Raw genomic sequence first — 24,882 nt, 5'->3', positions numbered from 1 at the left:
ATATTCTTATGTAAACAAAAGCTGATGGAATGTGTTTGTAGCAAAGCTGCATACGAGAAATACTAAAAAGAGTTCTTCACCTTGAAAGCAAGTGACACCAAATAGTAATTCAAATTTGCATGAAAAAACAGAGTACTGGCAGTGGTAACTGTAATTAATTGTAAAAGACAATACAGTGGCGTATTTCTTCCTCTTTCTGTTCTTAACTGATTTAAAGAATAATTGCATAAACAATGTGTATATATTTGTATATAATTTTATATATGAATATAATTTTATTGTTGGGCTTGTCTATAGATGTAAAATATTTGCCGATAACAGCATAAAAGAAATGGGTGGGAGCAAAGCTGTATTAGAGTAAGGAATTAACACCAGATGGTAACTCAGATCCACAGTAAGAAGTGAAGAAAATTTAAAATGGAAAAAGAAAGTTGATTTAACAAACTCTATAAATATTATAAATATGTCCTTGCTCCACTTTCTTCTCTTAGCTTCCTCAAAAGGCATAACATGACATAAAGTAATAATTGTAGTAATGTATTGTTAGATTCATAAATGTTAAACTAGAAAATATCCACAAAACATGAAAAGAGGAAAAGTAGAGGAAGAAAGAAACAAAGAAGGCATGACACATACAGAAAACAGAAAGCTAAATAGCGGACGTCAATTCTGACATAACAGTAAAAACATTAAATGTGACCAGATTAAACAATCCAACCAAAAGATGGAGATTATCCAATTGGATTTTTTAAACATACACAAATTTAGTATCTATACACTTTAATTCAGAGATACAAATAGGTTGAAAATAAAAAGATGAAAAAAGACGTACCATATAAATAGCAACCATAAGAGAGCTAGAGTGGCTATACTAATATCAGGAAGAATAATAGACTTTAAACAGAAAATGTTACTAGATATAAAGAGGGACATTTCATATTGATAAAGTCCATTAGGAAGATATAAAAATTATACCCATATATGGACCTAACAACAGAACCCCCAAAATGCATGAAGCAAAAGCAGACAGAATTGAAGGGAGAAACAGATAATTTAACAATAATAGTTGGAAACTCTAATATCCCACTTTCACCATAATTCGAAAAGAGACATGTACCACAATGTTCATTGCAGCACTGTTTACAATAGCCAGGACATGGAAGCAACCTAAGTGTCCATCGACAGATGAATGGGTAAAGAAGATGCGGCACATATATACAATGGAATATTACTTAGCCATAAAACGAAATGAAATTGAGCTATTTGTAGTGAGGTGGATGGACCTAGAGTCTGTCATACAGAGTGAAGTAAATCAGAAAGAGAAAGACAAATATCATATGCTAACACATATGTATGGAATCTAAAAACAAAAAAGGTTCTGATGAACTGAGGGGTAGGACAGGAATAAAGATGCAGATGTAGAGAATGGACTTGAGGACACGGGGAAAGGGGAAGGGGAAGCTGGGACGAAGTGAGAGTAGCATTGACATATATACACTACCAAATGTAAAATAGATAGCTAGTGGGAGGCAGCCGCATAGCACAGGGAGATCAGCTCGGTGCTTTGTGACCACCTTAGAGGGATGGGATAGGGAGGGTGGGAGGGAGACGCAAGAGGGAGGAGATACGGGGATATATGTATACGTATAGCTGATTCACTTTGTTATACAGCAGAAACTAACACACCATTGTAAAGCAATTATACTCCAATAAAGATGTAAAAAGATATAGCTCACTTTCAGTAATGGGTAGAAGATCAACAAGGAAGTAAAACAGTTGAAGAATGCTATAAACCAACTGGACCTGACAGATATGTGCAGAACACTTCACCCCCAAACAGCATAATACATATTCTTCTCAAGTGCATATGGAATATTCTCCAGGATAGACCATATGTTAGACCATAAAACAAGCCTCAACAAATTTAAAAGGATTGACATCATACAAAGGATGTTCTCCAACCACAGTGGAATTAAATTAGAAATCAACAACAGAAGGAAATTTGGGAAATTCACAAATATGTAGAAATTAAATAACACTCCAAAATAACAAATGAGTAAAAGAAGAAGTCACAAGGGAAATTAGAAAACATCTTAAGATGAAAATGAAAATAAAATATACAAAAAATTATGGATTGAAGCTAATGAGGTATTCAGAGGGAAAATTATATTTGTAAATGCTTATATTAAAATTGAAGAAATATCTCAAATTGGTAACAAACTTCCGCCTTAAGAAACTACAAAAATGAGAGCAAGCTAAACCCAAATCAAGGAGAAAGAAGGAAATAAAGATCAGAATGGAAATGAAATAGAGAATAGAAAAACAATAGGGAAAATCAGTGAAACCAAAAGTTGGCTCTTTGAAAGGAACAACAAACATTAAAACAATTAATAAAATAATTCTGTTTATAGTAGATTCAAAAATAGAATCTTTGGGAACAAATTTAACAGAAATTAAAGCTAGACTTGTACACTGAAAACTACAAAATACTGTTAAACGAGATTAAAGAAGACCTAAACCAATGGAAAGACATTTCATGTTTGTGTATCAGCAGATTTAATGTTGTTAAGATGGCAGTACTCCCGAAATTGAGTACTCAATGCAATCCCTATCAAAATATCAGCTGACTTCTCTGCAGACAGCCAATGGAGGAATATGACTGAAAGAAAAAGGAAAATAAGAAGAAACTATGTAGTTGGAAAATAATTCCTGCTATGTAAACTCTAAATTAATCTCTACTGAATCAGTGAATACAGGTCTGGAATAAGATTTGATTCCTAGAGGGAAGAACCAGGAGTATTTACAGAACCAGTAAGTAAAATCCTCTCACTGTCTCTCATTAACATAATAGTTCCTTTTTTGATTGCCTTTTATTTGCAAAATTTTGTTCCCTCATCTCCATGTAGCAAGTTAGTTAAACTACCTTCTGTTAAGGAGTTTATACTTTAGTGGGAAACCTGCAATACACACACACACACACACACACACACACACACACACAGTAGAAAGTAATATATATTATAGAGAGAGTGCTAAAGTGCTATAGGAATTCAGAAGTGGCATTTGAACTGGACTTAAGACCTGCAGTGTTGAGGAGGAGAAGTGTATTCCTTTCAAAAGAAGCAGCCTGAGAATTTGTGGGGCATTCTGTTTGGCTGGTATTTTTGAAGGGAAGTAGTGAGAAATAAAGCTAGGGCCAAATTATATCCCAGCTCTACCACTCACTAGCTACATGACCTTCGGAAAGTTATTTAATCTCTCTAGGCCTGAGCATCCTCTTTTTAAAATGAAGATAAAAATACCTCCTCCCTCAGGGTTATTGGGAGAATTGGGTGAGACCATACACATTAAGAGCTGTCTGGCACAGAGTAAGTGCTCAGTAAATGGTTCCTGTGTTTTGGAAGGGAAAAGCTTGAATACCAAGCTAAGACATCTGAGCTTTTATGTTGTGGGGAACAATAACTAAAGATTGCAAATAGGGAGGTGGCATAATCAGAGCAATGCCTTAGGAAGATTAACTTGGCAGTGGGTGATCTGGAGGTGTGACAAGGGGAGACTGGAGGAGGCCATTGCAAGAGTCCAAGAGAGGTAGTGAGAACTTGAACTTGGGTATTGATAGTGGTAGAACTATATAAAATTACTGAGAGTTTGTTGGTGTCATAACACAAATAGGAAACATGGGAGAGGGAGCAGGTTTGAAGGTGAAGGTGAAAGGTCAGTTTTATACATACTGAGTGAGATATCAGTGAGACCTCCAGAAAGAAATGTGTAACAGGCAGTTTGAAATTCAGTACTGGAGATCAAGGCTGGGAAAATGACTTGGAAGTTATCTTCCAGAAGTTAGAGCCAAAAGATTGTATGAGATTACCAAAGAAAAGAAATGTAGGGGGACTTCCCTGGTGGTCCAGCGGTTAAGACTCCGCGCTCCCAATGCAGGGGGCCCGGGTTCAATCCCTGGTCAGGGAACTAGATCCCACATGCATGCCACAACTAAGAGTTCGCATGCCACAACGAAGACCCAGCACAGCCAAATGAATGAATGATTAAATAATTAAATAGTTAAATAATTAAATAAATAAAAAGAAAAATGCAGGGAGAGAAGAGAGGATAATTAAAGACAGAATCCTTAGAGATGGGAAAATGAAGAGAAGGCAGATAATTTGACTTTAATTGCCTTTCATAAAACTTTGTTGTTGCTATCTAGTATCATGTACCCTTCCTTTATACCTGCAAACTGCTTGTTTTACTATCATCCTCATTACCTCCGCTAAATAGACTGCCTAGAGTGGCCCTATGCATGTTTAAAGATGGATACATTCGTTCTTACATAGCCCCTAAGTCCTTTTGCTTTCCCCCTAAGGCCGACACAACAAGATCTATTAAGATGACAGGCCAGTTTTATTTCTGGGTGAACACCAGTTTTGAAGAACATTCAGGGCATTCTAAGAAGCTAAGGTTTGAGATGTCTTAACAGATATTCTCAGAAATTACAGAGAAATACAAGCAGCCTTGAGATATGGTGGCCAGTAATGTGCCTGGCTCTTTTATCATTGGAAAAAAATTTTTTTAATTAATTAATTTATTTATTTTTGGCTGTGTTGGGTCTTTGTTGCTGCGCGCGGGCTTTCTCTAGTCGTGGCGAGCAGGGGCTACTCTTATTGTGGCGCGTGGGCTTCTCATTGCGGTGGCTTCTCTTGTTGTGGAGCACGGGCTCTAGGCGAGCGGGCTTCAGTAGTTGTCGCTCGTGGGCCCAGTAGTTGTGGCTCGTGGGCTCTAGAGCGCAGGCTCAGTAGCTGTGGCGCACGGGCTTAGTTGCTCCGCGGCACGTGGGATCTTCCCGGACCAGGGCTTGAACCCGTGTCCCCTGCATTGGCGGGCGGATTCTCAACCACTGCGCCACCTGGGAAGCCCTCTCACTGAGAATTTGAAAGTTAATTTTCACCTTGAAATTTCTTGGTTTTCTGGAGAGAGAGCACAAGAGTTATAAGGATAAAAATGGGGGTCCCATGGTGCTGCATGATATAAACTTGCATATGGATTTCGTTGGCATCAGTTTTCTTGTTAGTTCCTTCAACCGTTAGTATAATATAGCAGCTACAAATAGAAGGTGATTTGAGGTCACTGTCCTGGGCTTTCCTGAAGAACTGAGGGAGTGCCTGTTTGCCCTGACAAAGGGGAATTCTTTTGCCCTAAGTGGGGAATGACTTGAATTGGCCGATTCAGTTTCTTTGTTTCTGACTAGGGCCCTGTGTTTTAATTAACTTTTACAAGTGGATTATGGGCAATAGCCACAATCCAGTTGGCTGGCAAAGGCATCGTGTATTGTTCCATAGCAGTATAAAAAATGTGCATAAGTCATTGATACTGGAAGGTCTTTGTGACACTAACGATCTGGCTCGGTCTCCTCTGCTTACTCCACTAGGCTTTTTATGACCTTTTTTCCCATTCTCGTGTTAGGGGATTTTGAATGTGTATTTTTTTTGTTTGTTTTTCTTCCTTTACTTGCCGTTCAGAAGCTTCTAAGTCAGGCTAGCTTCAATCCTATTTTCAGAAATCTTACCAAGGTCAGCCTGGTCCTGTTATATCCAGATGCTGACTCTTCGTACCTTTCAATTTACTCTGTCTCTTAAGACACATTGCTGTCTCAGCAAATTGCATAAGTGAAGGGTTTGGGGTTTGGAGGTAAAGACATATTCCTAATCTGAAATGATCTGTGAATAACAGCTAGAGTCAGTTTTAATATGGGAAATTTGAAGAGGGGCTCCATAGGACAAGAATATACTTAGCTTGTATTGTGACAGCTTAAAATTTAATTTTCTCTTCTTGCAGTAAGTACAAATGGATCCTAGGTGAGGAACCTGTGGAGAAACGAAGAAGGCTCCAGAATGAGATGACAACACCTCCTCTAGATTATTCCATGCCTGGCCCTTACAGGAGGGTAGAGGCAGCAGTTGCCTACCCAGAAGGGGAGAACAGCCATGATAAATCGAGTTCTGAGAGAAGCACACCACCATACCTTTCCCCAGAATACCCCGAAGCAATGAAGAATACCAGTCAGAGTAGGGAGGTCTCAGTTCTGTATGCAGGGGCCCAAGACCAGCACCAGGGCTCCCTGCTCCCTGAAGAATTAGAAGATCAGATGCCAAGATTGGTGGCAGAAGAATCTAACAGAGGCAGCACACACCTAAACAAGGAGGAAGTAAGCAAGGGACCTTTTGTAGCTGTTGTCGGTGTTGCAAAAGGTGTTAGAGATTCAGGAGCTCCCATTCAGCTGATCCCTTTTAACAGAGAGGAGCTTGCTGAGAGGAGGAAAGCAGTTGAATCCTGGAACCCGGTGCCTTACTCTTCTGTGGCCTCTGCTGCAACTCCTGCTGCAGCTGTTGTGGAGAAAGGAAGAGGCTCTGAGGAGAGCGGAGGTCGTCATACACCAAAGATGAAGAACCAAAGAGAGCTAGAGGAACTGAAGAGAACCACAGAAAAGTTGGAACGTGTTTTGGCAGAAAGGAATATGTTCCAGCAAAAGGTTAGAGTAACACCTTACCACTAGGAATGAGAGGCCATTGTAACCAAGGAACCAGAGAGATGGAACTCCAATGATCTCATGTTCTGTGGCCTTTAAACAGAATAAGCCATTGAATGATCCTGTGGTATATCTCAGATTGAGTGAACCCTAATGGGCTTCCCTCCTATATTTGGGGTTTGAAAAGGTCCATAGTAGAATATGTTTAGAGAAATCACAGGGTGAATATATTCAGGAAAATTTGGGGCACTCTCTTTAGCTTTCACTAGTATGTGGGGTCATTGAATTTCTGTTTCTTGGACTGCAGGTGGAGGAGCTGGAACAGGAGAGGAATCACTGGCATTCTGAATTCAAGAAAGTCCAACATGAATTGGTGACCTATAGTACCCAGGAGACAGAAGGCTTGTACTGGAGCAAGAAACACATGGGCTATCGCCAAGCTGAGTTCCAGATTCTGAAAGCTGAGCTGGAAAGAACCAAAGAGGAAAAGCAGGAACTAAAAGAGAAACTGAAGGAGACAGAGACACACCTGGAAGTTCTGCAGAAGGCTCAGGTCTCCTACCGGACCCCAGAGGGAGATGACCTAGAAAGGTTAATTACTAGGGTTTAGTAATCAGCTTGTGAGTGCTAATGGGAAGCCTCCCTTAGGACCCCTCCCCCCCCCCGCCCCATTACTGGTCATAGATAAGGGAAGAAGCCTTAATTAATTCCTAGGCCACCAAGGATTGAGCAATCGCTTCTTAGAGAGCTGCAGCCAACCTCCCAGTGCTTGGTGGCATTGTGCTTTCTTCTTTCTTTCTAGCTAATGGAAACGTAATTGTTGAGAAATGTAGGCCTGTTTTGAAGGAGCTTCATTTTGTTCTGTTGGCTAACGACTTCATGTCATCTCTTCTCCTGTCCCTCACTCCATCATACAGGGCTTTGGCAAAGCTTACGCGGCTGCGTATCCACGTCAGCTATCTCCTTACCTCTGTCCTCCCTCACTTGGAGCTTCGTGAGATCGGGTTTGACTCAGAACAAGTGGATGGGATCCTGTATACGGTGCTGGAGGCAAATCACATACTGGATTGAGCACCAGATACTCTATATCCCCTTTTCTACCCTATTCTTTCCTCCCTCCCTCTCAACACCTCTCTCTCTCTCTCTCTCTCACTCTCTCTCTCTCTCACCCTTATGCCTTACGTGGAGAATCTTTGAGTAAATCCTGGCTCTTAATCAGTCTGCTTCTTATTCAGTCTTGGTGTGGAGAAAGAGGCTAGTTAAATAGGCTTTCAAGAGTTCCAGGAATGGAAAAGCAGTAGTCACCAAACCAGGTGACTGGAAAGCTTTAATTTTCATGACTCAGATACTTGGCCAATTTCATATCCTTTCTGAAATGATTTGTATTCATTTAGGTTAAATCAGTCAGCAGATATTGGGTCCAATGTACCAGGTGTTTGGGTTCAAGTGAAGAAGTATAACTCATGGTTTCAGCCTTCAAGGATCTAACAATCTAGCTGGAAACACAAGACATACACCAGGTTAACTGACTTGTACAGTGAGTGGTACAAACATGATAGAGAAGTTCTGGGGGAGGAAGGTCAAGGAAGGCATCACATCAGAAATGGGAGCTAAACTAAGGTTTGTTTAAAGAATGGGCATAACAACACAGTTAACAACGGTTGTTCTTTACATGGTAGGACTATGGTTGATATTTTTTTTCTTCTTCCTATCTTCCTGCCTTTCCAAATTTTCTATAATAAACCTGTTATTCTTCTTACATTGGAAAAATAAATCGTTTTTTAAAAAAATTGAGTAGGCTTGGATTTAGATATCAAATGAAAGACTGTGTGAAAATATAAGGTAATTTTTATATTTATAATTTATGTTGTATTTAGCATTACCTCTGGAAGAATAACATGAAAGAAAGCATGGAAAAAGCTGGAATGTAAAAAATGTGTCTGGTAGGAGTGATGGGTTAATGTAAAGGGAACTAAGGTTAAATCATGACCTACCTACCCACCCGCCTCTGTGGTATTTGCATTTTAATGAGGAATTCTTGAAAAAGAAATCTTCAAGGCTCAAATTTTTTAAATGTGTATCAGCACAACTATGGGATTTAAGGTAGTGGTGGGGGAGGTATTTTAGAGCAGCGAGATCTATTTGATATCCCTCAGAATGGACCTCCTACCTACTCTTCAGGCTAGTGCTGTTGAGGGGTAGATCTTACATTATCAGAAATAGTAAAACTTAACACTCTTTTAAAAGTAGACATTTTGTTTATTCATTTCTTTATAGTATTTATATAGTGCATACTCTCCGGAGAGTTCAAGGTACTCTTCAAAAGGCTTTGACCAATGAACACATAAAAATATACCAGCAGTGAAAAATAGGAAGTAATGGAGAAAAGGGAGGAGGTGGGATCAAGCAGTCGCAAAAGGATTAGCTAGTCCGGAGGGATGTTTTGGGTGGTCGTTTTATTTCTCCTATGCAGAGTTACTTCAGAAGACTCTCCCAAACTTACTTGAACTTTTTAAAAAGGAGGCCCATCATAGATATTCCAGTGGGACTGCAAGGGAGTAACGGGGAGGCTAGAGCCACGCTTCACCAGTAGAATGAGTGCTGAGAGATAGCCCCGCCCCCTTCCCTCTCCTCTCTGCTGGCTCTTGCCTGCCATGTGATGAACTCTCACGTCAGACAGACCATGATATGGAAGGCCCTGGTTGTCTAAATGTAAGTTTACTGAGAGAAGGCGGGTAGCACATTCAGCCATTCTCCCTGGGATATTTGTTCTCCAGATGAGAGCTATGAAATGGTGGGACTTTGCACAGATAGGGACAACGTGGAGGGGAGGGTGGTGCAGGGGGAAATTCAGAGCATTGGAGATTCAGCCTGAGAGAGATGATGTGGGCGGGGCGGCTGCTGGGTCAGCGGTGGAGCAGAGTAGGAAGGAGGTCAGGCAGTTGGGCTTCAAAATGAGCAAAGGGGAAACAGTTTAACTCAACTCTACTTGTGCTTACTCTCAGCCCATTTCCTAGTCTGTGGCCTCAACCCCAAAGTGCTCCTTCCAGCGAGAGTTAGCTGTGCGAGTTCATTCCCTGCAGTACCAGAGCTACCTCTCTGTTACCTGTTTACAGTGAAACCTTACCAGCGTGAGGTCCCTTTAAGCAAAGTTAAATGCAGCAGTGGAGCAATTGAAAAGTGTCACCCAGCCTTAGCAGAGGTTATGACGTAGCGTGGAGGCAAAAGAAAAAAAAAGTTGGGTGCCTCGTTCTGGCTATCCTGTTAGGTTAACATAATCATAATTCTTCAGTTTTTCATTTCCACAGTCAACACTTAGGTCCTTACTACCTCATGCCTTCCTAATTGAAAGATTCCGAGCTGGCCTCCCTTGTCTCCAATTCTCATTCATTTAGTCTACTCTCTGTCACTAAATTGCTTTTAATGACCTCATCAAGTTAGGCCTCTGCTCAACGACTTGCCAGCGCTTTCAGTTGCCCGCCGAGTACAGTACGAATTCCCATCTGGCTTCAACCCTGCTCTCTAGACTCTTCCAACATTCCAAATGCCAACCGTGTTCCATCCAAACTGAACTAGTTTTCAGTTTCTGAACCTGCCTTGAGATTTTCTCCTTTTCCATCTTTGCCGTGTTCCATCCCCTTTGCCTGGAATATTTTCCTTCATTATCCTTCCTTTGGCTCTAAAATCACCTTTTTTCCTGAAAATTCCTCCGATTAACCTAGCCAGGTACGACATTTTCTTTGAACATGCAAGTTTTGTGTCACTTAGGCTCTTATCACAAGTGTCCTTATCCTGTGCTCCCCATTAGAAAGCTCCACATTCAAATAAATTCAACTGCCTACTTGACATTTACACTTCTATGTCTCACAGACATTTCAAATAAAACATGTTAAAAAACAGTGACACACACACCCTGGAACTGTTCCTTCCCCCAATTTTACTCATTTTAGAAAATGGCACCTCCACCCACCCAGTTGCTTAAGCTAGAAACCTGGAAGTCATCCTTAATTTTCCTCTTCTAGTCCCACACATCCAGTCTGTCAGAAAGTCGGTCAATTCTGTCTTCAAAGTGTATCTTGACTCCACTCATTTTTATCACATCTACCTTAGTCCAAACTACCATCATCTCCCATAGATAATTGCAGCTCCTAACTGGTTCCTTGTTTCCGCTCTTGTTCCCACGATTGTCTTATCACTACAGCCAGAGTGATTTTTTTTAAGAAGTACACATCAGAACATGTGACTCCCCGCTTAACGCCCTTCCACTACTTCTCATTGCACTTAGAATAAGATCCACACTCCTTACTATGTCCTACAAGAGCCCTGCCTGTTTCTTCTACTTAGTCTCCTGCAACTCTTCTTCATATCTCGCTTTTCCCCTTGCTCACTGTGCTTTTCCCACAGAAATAGTTCAGGCTCTTACTTAAATAGAGACTTTCCCCATACTGTTTCCTCTCTTGGAATGCTGTGTGTCCAGTCTTGGCATGGTGGACTCTTCCTCATCCTTCAGGCCTTAGTGTTACCAACTTTTCTCAGACAGGCCTTCCCCAGCAGCCATTTTTCTCTATCTACCCAATTCTATCACTTTTTCCTGTTTTGTTGAATCCATAGCACTTCTCACAATTTGCAGTCACATATTTGGCCGTTTAATTTCATGTATTCAACAGATATTTATTGGGTACCTACTGTGTGCTGTGTGATATACAGTGGAGAACACAACACGCGGTTTCTGTCTTCCCTCACTTCCATGAGGGGAAGGGCCACGCCTGTTTTTTCCAATCACTGTACCCCAGAGCTTATCATGGTACCTGGTATATAGTAGATGATCAATGGTTGTTACTGAACAAGTTAATGATGGAAACTGTGTTTTGTTCATATCTGCATCTCCCTCAAGAGCCTGAAACAGTGCCTCGTTTGTAGAAGGGGTTGGATAAATACAGTATGAGTGAGGTAGATAACAATCCTGGGCATTAAATTCTGAAAATGAAAGCCTGAGACAATAAGTGCTACAGGTTATGGGAGGCCTAATGTTTCTCTTTAGCTGATCTTTGATTTGGATAATTAGAAAGGCTATCAAGGAGAAAGGGAATATGGGTGACAAATATTTGAATATTGTCACAAGGAGGCTCCCTAGATTTCAATTTTAAAATACTGAAAATTACAGAATGTAATCAGAAAAAGTTTATAGAGACCAGATCTTGAGAATGAGAACTCAAAGGGAAAAAAATTCTGAGGAATCTTCTGCTCATTTTCCCAAGAGCAGTGATAGTTTATTTCAAGGGAAGAAAGAGGAGCTATCCTCTTTCAAAGGACAAACAGAACACACCTCAAGGAAATACAGTCATACCTCGTTACCTCGTTTTATTGCGCTTTGCAGATGTTGCGATTTTTTTTTTTTCTTACAAATTGAAGGTTTGTGGCAACCCTGTGTGGAGCAAGTCTATCAGTGTCATTTTTCCAACAGCATTTGCTCACATCATGTCTCTGTGTCACATTTTGGTAGTTCTCATGACATTTCAAACTTTTTCACTGTTATTTTATTTGTTACGGTGATCTGTGATCAACAATCTTTGCTGTTCCTCACTGAAGGCTAAGATGATGGTTAGCATTTCTTATTAATAAAGTTTTTTAATTAAGTATTTTTAATTAAGGTATGTACATTGTTTTGTTAGACCTAATGCTATTTCACACTTAATAGACTACAGTATAGTGGAAACATAAGTTTATATGCCCTGGGAAACCAAAAAATTCCTGTGACTCTCTTTATTGAGATATTTACTTTATTGCAGTGATCTGGAATTGAACCTGAAATATCTATGAGGTATACCTGTAAGTTCCCCACACAAGTTAGCAAATCAGTACAAGTACAGTCAACCCACCAAATCTGTGAGTTCTGCATCCACGAATTCAACAAACCATAGATTAAAAAGAGATTTTTTTAAAAATCCAGAAATTTCCAACAAGCAAAACTTCAATTTGCCTCATTCAGGCAACTGTTTACATAGCATTTACATTGTATTTACAACTATTTACATGGCATTTACATTGAATTAGGTATTATAAACTGGAGATGATTTAAAGTATACGGGAGGATGTGTATAGATTTTATGCAAATTGAACACCATTTTATCTAAGGGACTTGAGCATCCTTGGATTTTGGTGTCCGATGGGGATCCTGGAACCCATCCACCACAGATACAAAGGGACAACTGTATGTACATGCTTGTTGGATGAACACATGGGCACCTACCAGAGGACTAGATCAGAGACTTTGAGGCCCCAGGGGACAGGAAGATTTGCTTGCCCAAGTCCAGTGACTGCAAATAATCTGGGGTAACAATTTAGAGAGAGGGGCTTAATTGGCAGGCTCTCAGTTCCCAAGAGTAATCTCCAGATAGAACGTGTTTCAGAGTTCTGTACTATGCATTAAAACCTCTTTCTGTAGTACTGTGTTAGGAGTAAAGCACTGGGGTATGCCCAGGAAAGCTAGGGGTGAGCTCAAGCTAAGTCAAGTGTAATTTCCCCAAAAGAATAACTTGTGCTTGGTGACAAGGACATCCCTAACTCACAAATTATCTTAGGCAGAGAGGAAATTCAGGAACCATACTTTCTGATTCCAAAGTCAGGGCACATGGTTGGATAATAAACTACACAACTGGAAAGAATTGACTTAGATACTCTTGGGTATGTTAAAGCTTTAGTCATTAAGTGAGACATAAAGAGCATTCATTTTCTAATGGAAAATAAAATCTGCAAGAGTAATGTGTTTTGTTAATTGCCTCTATACCTAAACCCAAAGTTTTGATGTGAATCTCCAGAAATCCCCAACACACTTTTAGATAGTAGTTCAAATGTTTCGGTGCCACATTCCATACATTTGCCCGTTGAGTCCTCAGGGACAGGCAAGATGACTTTAGGCAGAGGCTCAGGAAAGTGTTCACAAAGGCCTGATCTTCCAGATGGGCTATGGAAACCTGTAAGGATTGGAAAGGTGGAGGTGTGTGGGGAGGGTTTTCTAGGTGTAGGGAATAGTATAAGCAAAGTCACAAGACTGGGTGTGGGGTGAGTAAGGGAACGCCCAAGAAGGTTTGAGGAATAGTGAATTATTCGATTTGGAGCATAAGGAACAGAATGGACCAAGGGCTTGGAATGCCAGCAAGAGCGGGGGCTGCCCTAAATCTGTTTAACAACAGAGCCTCCGTAGGATATGAATTAGGAAAGTGGCTAATGAAATCTCCCCACTTGTTGAGTTTGGGAAATTAAGCCTAGTTTGCAGTTCCCCTGGACTAAGCTTTTCTCTAGCAGTGGGACGTGATGGGTTATGATTCTGTTCCACCTCAGATTTTTACAAATCTGGATGAAGGTCAAAGAGCCATCACCACCTCTTTCCTCTCCAACTTCTCAAGTCTGTTTTGCCCCTGGCTTCTGTTAATGGAATCTGATGAGTAGAAGCCTATTCAAAGTCTTCAAGGTATTCATTCAGACTTTGGGGAAGAATCTGAAGAAGTTTTGTCCTGGGAAGGAATATCCCCTTGCTAATGCAGATTCTGATCTGTGGTAGAAAATATACTTTGTCTGCCTCCTTTCCCCAAAGACACATACATTTTAGTGTGACTTTGGCACAACTTTTTAGGTCACCTATGCTTAGAATACAGTTAACCATTTGCTGAGGACCTACTATATGCCATGACCACACTGAGAGGCAGGTATAATCCCCATTTTACAGATGAGGAAACTAAAGCGTAAAGAATTGAAGTGACTCTCCGAAGACTACACAGCTAGAGTGCGGCTAACGAGCCTCCAGGCTCTTTTCCCACTATACCATACTATCTTGAAAACGATCAGTCTCGTCTTCTGCCTCTTGATAAGAAAATGCTACAGCCAGCCCACACTAATAGGAATTTCCAAGGAAGAAAGTTCCACGATCCCACACAATGTTTAACTGCCCTCATGATCAGGAAATCGTTCACTCTGTAACGAATATCCCTCTAAACAACGTGGAAATTCATTTCCTCTTGACTGGGTTTTTCACTCAGGGCTGTCGCTTGGCAGCTTTCCTGATATCAAAACAGCCACCAAGATCCTATTCTTACACTCCAGGAGGTCTTGGACTTGTTGGCCTCTGCCTTTGAGTGTTCTCACTGGCTCCTTTGCACCACCCCCTCCAGACAGTGCTGAGTTGGGCAAATCTCTTTGGGAGTGAGAAAGTGACACTTGAGAACATATTGGTTTATTATTACACATGGAGGAGTAAAATTAACCACACGAGGTGCCTCTGGAATTGCCGAGGGGAAGGTGGCACCACCTTTCTCATCTTGTCTGCCTTTCTCTTGAGTCCTACCTCATCTCCATTCTTAAAGCTGTTGAACCATTTAGTTGAAGGGTGTGTGTGTTACTCAGAGAAGTCCCCTGGTCCCCCAAATTCTAGTGTCCGTAGTCTCTGAATTAGTGTTCTTTTTTTTTTTTAACTCACTAGACTCATCTTCTCATTCTGGCTCCTTCAAGAACTAAACTGAGAAACTAGTGCAAATTCTGGCGTTAATGGTCAATCTGTGGCTGAATGTGTGTTTCTTCCCAGAAAATATACTTGCTTTTTAATCAGGGCGTTCAGTGCCTTTAAAACCAAGGGAGCAGGATCTTCACCGTGTCATCAGATATCCTTTGTGGGGCTGCTGATCCATCTTCTTGCATCCAGTTGGGTAATTCCAGAAACAAATTCAAGTCAAGAGCATCTTCTCTTTGTACTTTTGGTGTGACTGGCCTTTCTCCTGAGCAACGCAAACAGAACTTTGTCAAATATCACAGACTCTGAAAGTGCTATTGGAGAAAAGGGATTAACCACTGAAACGCTCGGTTGCCTGCCACACTACTCACACTCCTTTGGCATCTAGTTTCACATCCCTTTACACTCCCTAATATGTGTTTGAAAGCACGTGAGTTTTCTCAGTGTTTTCTCCACAAGGCCATGTCTACGAAGAGAAACTTTTTCAAAGCCCTCCTGGGAAGTGACTTGTGAAGCGGTGAGAGGGTGCTGTTCTGGAGGAATGGGACTTCCAGGATAACAGAAAAGCAGCACCTGATGATTTGCCCTTGCCTGGTGACTTCCTGCTTCGTCAAACCCTAAGAGACTCCTGCTTCTCTTGTGGAGAAGTGAGGCCTAGAGCAGGGAAGTGTAGGCAAGTTTTAACTAGGAAACCCTGAGCTGCAATCCTCGGGAAGATGGTAGGTTGTGTGAGGTGGAGGGGTAGTCAGACGACAGCTTCTGTATTGCTGTGCCTGATAACAGCCTGTTAATATTTTATCAGTGATCACATCACAGCATGTGGGGAGCCACCACTTAGGGCCAAAGAGAGAGATAACCTGCTGGACTTCCTGTTTGAGGTCTCCCCTGCTCCTTCCCGTTGAGATAACAGAACTTCTCATCAAAGCTGGGAGCCGCTCGCCCAGGGAAGCGAGACCAGGCTAGGCGAAGGCCAGGCTTCAGCCAGTTGAGGAGGAGCCCATGGGCTTCCCAGCCCGGGGCCTCCATGTCCCGGAGTGGGCAGCTACAGGCACGAAAGAATACCCCGTCCGTGAGCCTAGGGCTGAGTGGGAGAGAACAGTTGACCCTGCGAGGCCTCAGTTGGCTTCCTTTAGCACTGGGCCCCTCCTCTCTCCTCTCTCCCTTCTCCCACGTCTGTGTTTGTCCTCTGTGCCAGAGCCAAAAGGCCTCAGGTTACCTGGATGGGCACTGCCTCTGCTGCCCCCAGCAGTTTCCGGGAGCCCTGCCCAGGAGAAGGAGATGACGGGGGAGGGGCTGAGCCCCAGTGTCAGTCTTGCCGTTAGAGCCACTTAGGGTGTCCCAGGAGCTCCTAGGTTCGCTGTGCATTGTAGCCCTGCTTCCTCCTTAGCACTGCCCTCTCCCCTATTTCTCTATTTCCCATGGCCCATCAGCTGGAGGAGGCAGTTTCTTTTGATCATCGTTCCCCCAGAAGCTCAAGTAGTTGCCAGACCCTCATTTCCTGTGGGCTGGGATTTGAGGGGATTCACAGACCGTTTTTAACTAGCCCCTGACGCACCCCATCTTACGACACCTTTTCCTTATCTCTCACAAGACAGACCATATCGCGCCTGGTACCACAGGTAGGTGTGCATGTCTTATGTCTCCCTTAGATCAACTGCAGCCTCCTACGAGGCACAGATTTTACCTTGTTCACCCTTGTCACCCTCAAAGCCTTCAGCACATTGCCTGCCACCAGGTGAGAGCGCAGTTAGTGTGGGCCGGCTGGTAGCTCGCCGGCTAGAGTGCTAGCTGAATGGCTGTTTGACTGGCTGAATGCAGGTCTCTCAGAGAGCTGGAGTTTGTCTTTCCACCAAGAAGTCAGTTTCGGCCTCCTCCTCCCCTATTAATGATCACATAGCAGTGGGTCACTAGGGCCCCCAGGGGGAGAAAATATGAGTCACGCCATTATCAGAGGAATGAGGGAGGGCAGAAACATCTCTCCTTGTGCAAGGGTCAGAACCATGAGGCCAGGGAATAAACACAATGGCCTTCACTATCCCCTGGGTCTGTGGCTAATCTAAATTACTTTATGATGGAAGGCAATGGGGTGAGCTGAAAGCTGTTCAACTTGGACCCAGACTCTGGGAAACTATCTAGAGCAAGGCTCTTCTTGCTTAACCAGCCAAAGAGAACAGTTGATCTTTATCAGGTCTGCCTTAGTGTTTCTACTTGAGGATGAACTTCTAACTCCTTCCCTGGAATCCTCCCAGATTAAAAGGAAGGAGGACCTCTCTCAGCCAGCCTCAGCCTAAGAGGAAGGGAAGCTCTGTGCCCTATTTTCCTCAAAAGCCCCTACACTGCGGTGACAGACAGGGGCAGAGGGGCAGCAGCAATCTGAAGGCAAAATCCCAGACCCGTGTTGCTGTGCGAAGTGTCCAAGCTTATGTTCAGACTCTGACACTCTGTGGCTTCAGGGAATTTACTCACCTCCCCGGGCCTCCGTTTTGTCTCCTGTAAAAGACCTGCTTCACTGGGGGTATTTGGAGGATGCAGTGAAATCGTGGATCTGAACGCGCTTTGGCTGCCAGGTGGTGGGTCATCAGAGCCCGTATCAGACTGCTGCCCACTCAGCACAGCAGAGTCAGGAAGGCAAATCCATTTTCCAGCCTCCGTGGCCCCCAGTCAAGGACTCCGGGTTTCCTGGTACCAGAGCAGAGGCATGACCTCTTATTAAACTTCTGTCCAAAGAGCCCTTTCTCTCCACCCTCACTCCTACCTGCCACTATTCCCTCTAAATGGGCTTGGATGCTGCGGTCCTAGCGTCTGCAACAAAAAAGGCCCACCTCAGGAATGCAAGTGTATTGCCTCTTATAACAGGCTCCTTTGCGTTGAGGCCCGCTAGGTCCGGAGACTGGGGAAGCTGAGACTTGTAGGGCTCCAATCTTGTCAGTGTAGCCACAGTTAACATGTTTAAGAATCAAGCTTGGTTAATTCCCAGTGAGGTTAGAACAGGGCCAAATCACTGGCCTCCCAAACTCCTACACCTCCAGAGGTAGAGGAATTGGAGCTAAGGTGTCATGTCTTATTCAAATGTAAGCCTGGCATCCCTGGGATGGGACAGCTAGCTGGGCCAAGGCTGGCCCAGTGGCCAGCACAGCAGGAGGGGCAGTTCCAAGTGGTTCACTCGGTGAATTGGGTCTGTTCTCCCAGATTCCCCTCACGGGAGACCCGGAGAGCGTATGTGTCCCCGATGTTACCTTGCTGGCCACACACGTTGTTTTCCTCAGACAACTTGGGACCTCTGGCAGACTCTTCGTTTTGGCTGTGAATATTGTTGGATCGGCAATGTCCTGTTTTGGGAGTCAGGATACTGGGGCACTAACACCAGCCATGTGGCCCTGGGAAAATCTCTTTACTGATGTGGGCCTTAGTTTCCCCATCCGCCAAATGGAGATTTTCTGATCTATTTCACATTCCTCATAATGGTGGCTCAGAGCTGAATGGAATAAACACATGGCCTTTTTTTTTTTTTTTTTTTTTTTTTTTGCGGCACGCAGGCCTCTCACTGCCGTGGCCTCTCCCGCCGCGGAGCACAGGCTCCAGACGCGCAGGCTCAGCGGCCATGGCTCACGGGCCCAGCCGCTCCGTGGCACGTGGGATCCTGCCGGACCGGGGCACGAACCCGCGTCCCCCGCATCGGCAGGCGGACCCCCAACCACTGCGCCACCAGGGAAGCCCAACACATAGCCTTTTAACAAATAAATGAAACAACTGTTGTGAGACGGGAGGATCCCTGGACGTTATGAAAAGGTTAATGTTTCCCTGGGGAGAGGGAGGGTGTCCTGCTTTCTTTCTTTTTATTTTTTTTTATTTTAATTTTAATTTTTTAAATTTACTTATCTTTGGCTGCGCTGGGTCTTTGTTGCTACGCGTGGGCTTTCTCTAGTTGTGGGGAGCGGGGGCTACTCTTTCGTTGCGGTGCGCAGGCTTCTCATTGAAGTGGCTTCTCTTGTTGTAAAGCATGGGCTCTAGTAGGTGTGCGGGCTCAGTAATTGTGGTTCGCAGGCTCAGTAGTTGTGGTTCGCGGGCTCTAGAGCTCAGGCTCAGTAGTTGTGGCTCCCGGGCTTAGTCACTCCGCGGCATGTGGGATCTTCCCGGACCAGGGATTGAACCCGTGTCCCCTGCGTTGGCAGGCAGATTCTTATCCACTGCGCCACCTGGGAAGCCCTGTGTCCTGCTTTCTTAACGTCTCCAGTAAAGTAGAATTTTCTATCCACCCGGTGGGGAGAAAGGCCAATTTCCATTCTACCCTCCCCTTTGCCCAATTCCCTCAGTCACACCTGCCCTGTCTGAATTAATTTGTATTAATAAAACAGTTACTCAATCAACAAGTGTTTATTGATCGCCTACTGTGTGCCCAGCACTCTTACAGATAGTCTCGGAAATATAGACAAGTCTGAGATATGGCCCCTACCCTCCAAGAGTTTACAATGTACTTGTGAAATCAGTTACATGCACATGGAAATATAAGTATCCATCAAAAATTGTGAATGATAAGCATCAAAGAGTGAGTTTTACACTGAGGGTTAGAGGACGGAGGGGTAGGATAGGGACGGAGTGGTCAGTGGAGGCTCAGTGAAGGAGGGGTGCCGAGCAACTTCTCCAACATGAGGAAGACTTGGCTAAGGGGAGAGGGCCTTCCCACTTAGGGCAGGAGCTTAAATATAGGCAAGAAGGTAGAACTGTGAAAGGCATGTCACAGACAGTCACTGGGCCCCTCCTGCTGGCACTGAGGTTTGGGGAGGTGTACTGGAGTTTGTCAGAAGCTGGTCATGGTCAAGCTTTCGGTTTGTTCGTGACTTCCACCCCGCCCCGCCCCCCCCCCCAGGGGAAATGGGGCATTTTTAGACCTTGGAGCTGGAACCGGCTGCCTGGGAATCATTCTCGACTCTTCCATCTCAACTGAAATCCCAGGCAGCAGCTCAGCTATCACTCAGATGAGGGCCACGGCACCTTGGGCGTGATTATCCCATGCTGGAGCCCTTGGATGCTGGAGCCCTTATCCCATGCTGGAGCCCTTCTAGCAGCTCTACCGTATCTGGTGAAGGATGGTGGAGAGAATATGAAGGTGGCTGACAGGGGGCCCATCTGGGGCTGTGGTCTGTCAGAGACTCTGCAGTGCTCTGTGGGCAGACCCCGGGGGCCTGATCTCAGCCTTTGGGCTGATTCTCCGTTAGGCCTGAAGACTCTCTGGGGGCTGCCTCTCTGGCCCAATAGAAATACCCACTGAGGTTCCCACACATGTCCACCCAGCTTCTTAGATACCCAAGTTCTTATTCTCTCTTGGGCAGCAACAAGGAGTGGTGCCTTCCTGAGTCCCCACCTGCTCCCATGCTGTCATCCCCCAGCCAAGGGCCATCTCTACAAAAACCAGTTTCCTGTTCCTAAAGAAACCATTGGGTAGGCCCTTTAACCTCGTTGTTAGCCAGGTCAAAGGGAGGCAGGGGCTTCAGTGAACGTTGGAGCTGGAGCTTCTGAGGGAGTTCCTCAGTAGAGTCAGAGTCTGCTGCCACCTTGTGCGTCCCACCACAGTTTCTTTCCTTGTGCTCTCCTCTAGCCGGGGGCTAGAGCCCTGGGCCATGATTCTGCTCTTTTTTTTTTTTTTTTTTGGTCCTCGGCTTCTTCTCCGAGGCTGCCCTCCCTGTCTCATTCTACACCCAGCTGCTCTCTGTTCCCTCCATACTGTGGGATGGCTTTATTTCAGTTCATACACAAACCAGTCTAGACACTGTGGAGTCATAACAAGAGTGGGATGGACGAGGCTCCAGGGCCCATTACTGGCCAATCAGTTTCTCTGCAGGGAGGCTTGAGAAGGAGGTTAGCGCCATGCCCACGGAACCCGCCACTTCTTCCCACCCACCCCCATCCCCCAGCAATGAGCTAAGAGCCAACCTCAGCGAGAGGAAGGGTCTTTGATCACAGAGAGGGTCATTCAGTGGCATGTGATTAGTGGGTTTGGGGACGGATTCCCAGGTAAAGCAGAAGGTAAAGGGGAGACTCTGGGGCCTGGCCTCAGCGGGGAGTGGAGTGGAGTTGAGGGTTGGGGACTCAGGGTGGGAGATGGGGAGCCAGGATGAAGGAAACAGAAAGTCTGACTTGACAAGCATCTTGACAGTTCAGCCTGCACGCTGTCACACCAGCTCCCATTCCTGCCTTTGCTCGATCCAGTGGCCAAAGTCAGTCTATCCTCAGCAGCACCTTCTGACACGATCCAGTGGCAACGTCCCTCACCTGTGGCCCTGGGGGAGGCTGTCTACTGGTTTTCACAGACCCAGCCACCCCCGAGCTCTGGCCCCTGGTCCTTCACACATACCCTGTCAGGCTGTAGGAGTTAAACTCACTCTTGCCTTTGGGTGGTTGACCAGGCCTTGGAGAGCTCCTAGTGGCCAGGGGCTGGGCCTGGTAGGCATCGTAGTAGTTGGACCGATTTCCCTGGGGCGAGCAGGAAAAGCAGAGGATGATTCCAGCTACCAGGGAGAACAGGGAGGAAATAATGCCCAAGTAAAGAGCCTCTCCGATCTCAAATTTCATGCTGTCAGGCACCAGTGGGGAGTAGAAGTCCCGCAAGATCCCGTGAAGATTCCAGACAACAGGGATGAAGCCCAGGAGGCCTCCAAGGATGAAGAAGACTCCGCCCACCACCGCCACTCTGTCTTTGGCTCGGGACTCTTGGCAGAAGACTGTGCATCTCATGCCCACCACAGAGACAATGCAGGCCAAGGAGGAGATTGCACTGGACGTCACCATCATGGCCTGGGCAGCCTGGATGTCAGCAGGCAGGCCCAGCATGGTGCTGTAGATGTCACACTGGGTGATGCCTGTGCTGTGTGTGGCACACTCCATCCAGAGGCCCTTGGAGAAGCCGACTGCGGTCACGATGCTGGCGCCGACGTAAGAGCTTGTTCGCCAGCTGGGGAGTAGCATGGCAACCAGGGTTCCCAACAGCCCCAGCAGGCCCAGGATGTAGCCCACAAGTTGGAGGCCAAGAGAGGCCATGGCAGACCTCTCAGTAGATGCGTCTTCAGGGCCTGCTCCCTCGTCTTCTGGCTGTAGCTCTTCCTCCTTAGATCCCGGCCTCTAATCCCTCATTTCAGAGTGTCTGTGGCAGGCCGACTTCTCTCCTCCTTACAAGTGTCTGTGGGTGGCCACGAGCAGGCTCAAGAAGGCATCTAGAAGACCTAAAAAAAATCCATAAACCAGATTAAATATTGACCAGAAGCTTATGAGAAACCAGAAAATGCTGGATGCCTTTTGACCTTTGTTATCTTCTTTAGAAATAACACATGAGAAAGAAAAAAAAAAAACTTTGAAAGTGGAGCCAAAATGTCATCGGCTCCTGCGTAGGTACATGCTTTAGATTGGCAGCCAGACAAAGCCAGGGGCCAGACAAGTGGCTGCTTTCCGAGAAGGTGGTGATGCCATTGTCGGTTGTGGTGACCGTGTTAACTCCAGGTCAGGCTGCAGGCTGGCTCCGCCTCCAAGGCATGCTGTTTAACGCATTACCTGGCAACAGTGCTACGGGGCCCCTCAATTGCACACCGGTGCCAAACCCCAGGAGACTGGAGTAGGAGAAACAGACCCTAAGGTATAGCCTTGGACTCTAGGTTCTTAGAGGCCTCTTGAATCTCCAGCAGCCTAGAGAGCAATGGTCCTCCAGGGCAGGTTGAGGCAGGCAACGAAGCATCTGTCTACAGTCTCAGAGTTCAAGTCCTCCCAGGCCTGCCCAAATCCCCCTCCACAGGCTAGCCTGAGGCCTCCCACGTGTATAACACACCCAGACATTTCCTGTCTGCTCTCCTAATAGTTGCGCCACCACCCCTAGGCCTCTCGGGTGATGTGGGAGGATTCAGGATTCAGAAAAGATTGTTCCAGGGCCCAGAGGGAGCCCTGACATTCCCTAGGTTCTTTGTTAGGGGCACTGAGACAAAGGAAAAGGTAGCTGCTCTAGAATAAGGGGACTTGGTAAGAGGCAGGCATGTGAGTCAATCCTTTAGAATCTCAGAGCTGTTCAGGATTTTGCAGTGTTCAGTAAGCGTCCCCCTCTCACTGCCCCCAACACTTATCAAGGTTCAAGACACTAAAGGTCAAGGGCACATCCTTCTCTCCATCCACTACAAGACCCTCCAACCCACTAGTTTTTCAAGCCACCACAAGCTGGCTATTCCATTTTAGCCTTCTTCAAGATTTCTCTTTCTGTAATCATCTCTTAAATGTGAGTATTCCTCAGAAATCCATCCTTTGCTCAATGTACACTCTGTCACTGAGCAAACTATCCACCCCCATGACATAACCTCCTGCCCACCCACTGGCACTCCCAAATCTGCATAGACCTTCTTCCTGAGCTTCGAGACTTCCAGAGCAATCACCTGTTTAAAATGTCCACCTGGGGGCTTCCCTGGCAGCGCAGTGGTTGAGAATCCACCTGCCGATGCAAGAGACACGGGTTCGAGTCCTGGTCCGGGAAGATCCCACATGCCGCGGAGCAACTAAGCCCGTGCGCCACGACTACTAAGCCTGCGCTCTAGAGCCCGCGAGCCACAACTACTGAGCCTGCGTGCTGCAACTATTGAAGCCCACAGGCCTAGATCCCGTGCTCCGCAACAAGAGAAGCCACAGCAATGAGAAGCCCGTGCACCACAACAAAGAGTAGCCCCCGCTCGCCACAACTAGAGAAAGTCCACGCACAGCAACAAAGACCCAACACAGCCAAAAATAAATACATAAATAATAAATAAATAAAATGCATTTAATAAAATAAAATAAAATGTGCACCTGGAAATTTCACAGGCATCTCAAATTGGACATGTTCAAAAGAAGACTCATCACCTCTCCCATTGTACCCCTCCCCAAACAGTTCTTCCGTGGGTTCCCTGTGGTCACTGAGTGATACCTCTATTTATCTCCTTGCACCAGACCCAAATCCTGGAAGTGATTCTTGACACCTCTCTCACACTTACCGCTCACCTTCTACTGTCACAGTCTCACCAATTCTTGAAGATACCTCAAATCGATGGCATCCTTCTCTCCATCCCCACTGCTACCTCCACAGTCCAGGGCTTCATCATCCTCTCTCCTCTGGACTATAGCAACGGTTTCTTAACTGGTCTTATTTCCAGTCTTGCCCCCTCCAATTCGTTCTCCATGCTGTTGTTAAGGTGATCTTTCAGCACTAATCTAATCAAGTCTCTGCTCTACATACAACATTCCAGTTGGCTCCCCACCGGCTAAAGGATAAAGTCCAAAACGTGTCTGGACTCTATGACCTGTCGAACTTCATCTCTTGCCATTGCCCTCCGCATGTTCTATGCTCTTGCTGAACTAAGTTACTTTGAGTTCCTCAATCATGTCCTGTTGCCTTTTGCTTCCAAACCTGACCACAGGTTGTTCCTACTATGCAGAATGCCTGGCATTCTTTTCTCTCTGTTTAGCAGCTTCTCATCCTTTAGGACTCAGATGTCTTTTACTCTAGCCTGGGTCAAGTTCCCATCCTCTGTGTTCTTATGGTATCTTTTCTTTACTTACCTCCATCATAGTAATGCTACTACTACTAATACTACTAATAAAATAGCAACACTAACATAGTGTATCCTATGTGACCATTATAAGCACTTTATACATGTTAATTCAATCATCACAACAACGTCTTGTGGTAGGTACTAATCCCTATTGTATAAATAAGGAAACTGAGGCACAGATAATACTTATTTCACTATGTCGCACTCTCCTCTTTATATCCTTATTCTTCCCCACTAGTCTGTGAGCTGCTTGAGGGCAAGGACTGTATCTTATTCACTTTGTATCTCCAGTGCCTTGCACAGTG

The 24,882-nt window shown here is 45.0% G+C and overlaps 2 protein-coding genes across 3 annotated transcripts in view; one reads left to right on the top strand and one right to left on the bottom strand.

Moving 5' to 3' along the window:
* Positions 1–8,272, top strand: part of MORC4 (MORC family CW-type zinc finger 4) — a 50,478-nt gene extending 42,206 nt beyond the window's left edge. The window contains exons 15-17 of one of the 2 annotated variants that reach the window (XM_082865201.1): positions 5,830–6,523; positions 6,828–7,111; positions 7,438–8,272. In XM_082865201.1, the coding sequence (XP_082721327.1) occupies positions 5,830–6,523; positions 6,828–7,111; positions 7,438–7,591 (1,132 nt within the window). In that variant the 3' untranslated portion in view covers positions 7,592–8,272. The remainder of the gene's footprint in view (positions 1–5,829; positions 6,524–6,827; positions 7,112–7,437) is intronic. The other variant, XM_082865202.1, reaches the window with a different exon arrangement.
* An 11,812-nt stretch (positions 8,273–20,084) lies between these two features.
* Positions 20,085–24,315, bottom strand: CLDN2 (claudin 2). Its single transcript, XM_082865473.1, has 2 exons — positions 24,027–24,315; positions 20,085–22,240 (listed from the first exon to the last, which is right to left on the bottom strand). Exon 2 carries the CDS (start codon positions 22,056–22,058, stop codon positions 21,366–21,368), a length of 693 nt encoding a protein of 230 aa, XP_082721599.1. The 5' UTR covers positions 22,059–22,240; positions 24,027–24,315; the 3' UTR covers positions 20,085–21,365.
* Positions 24,316–24,882: the final 567 nt, after the last annotated feature.

This window comes from Leucopleurus acutus (assembly GCF_964270905.1).
Source record: "Leucopleurus acutus genome assembly, chromosome: X".
NCBI classification, from domain to species: domain Eukaryota; kingdom Metazoa; phylum Chordata; class Mammalia; order Artiodactyla; family Delphinidae; genus Leucopleurus; species Leucopleurus acutus.
Note: the sequence above shows the minus strand (reverse complement) of the source record. Positions and strands in the feature narration are given on the sequence as shown.

Coding starts and splice junctions, on each gene's coding strand:
- CLDN2 (XM_082865473.1), bottom strand. CDS start 22,058: ATGGCCTCTCTTGGCCTCCAACTTGTGGGCTACATCCTGGGCCTGCTG.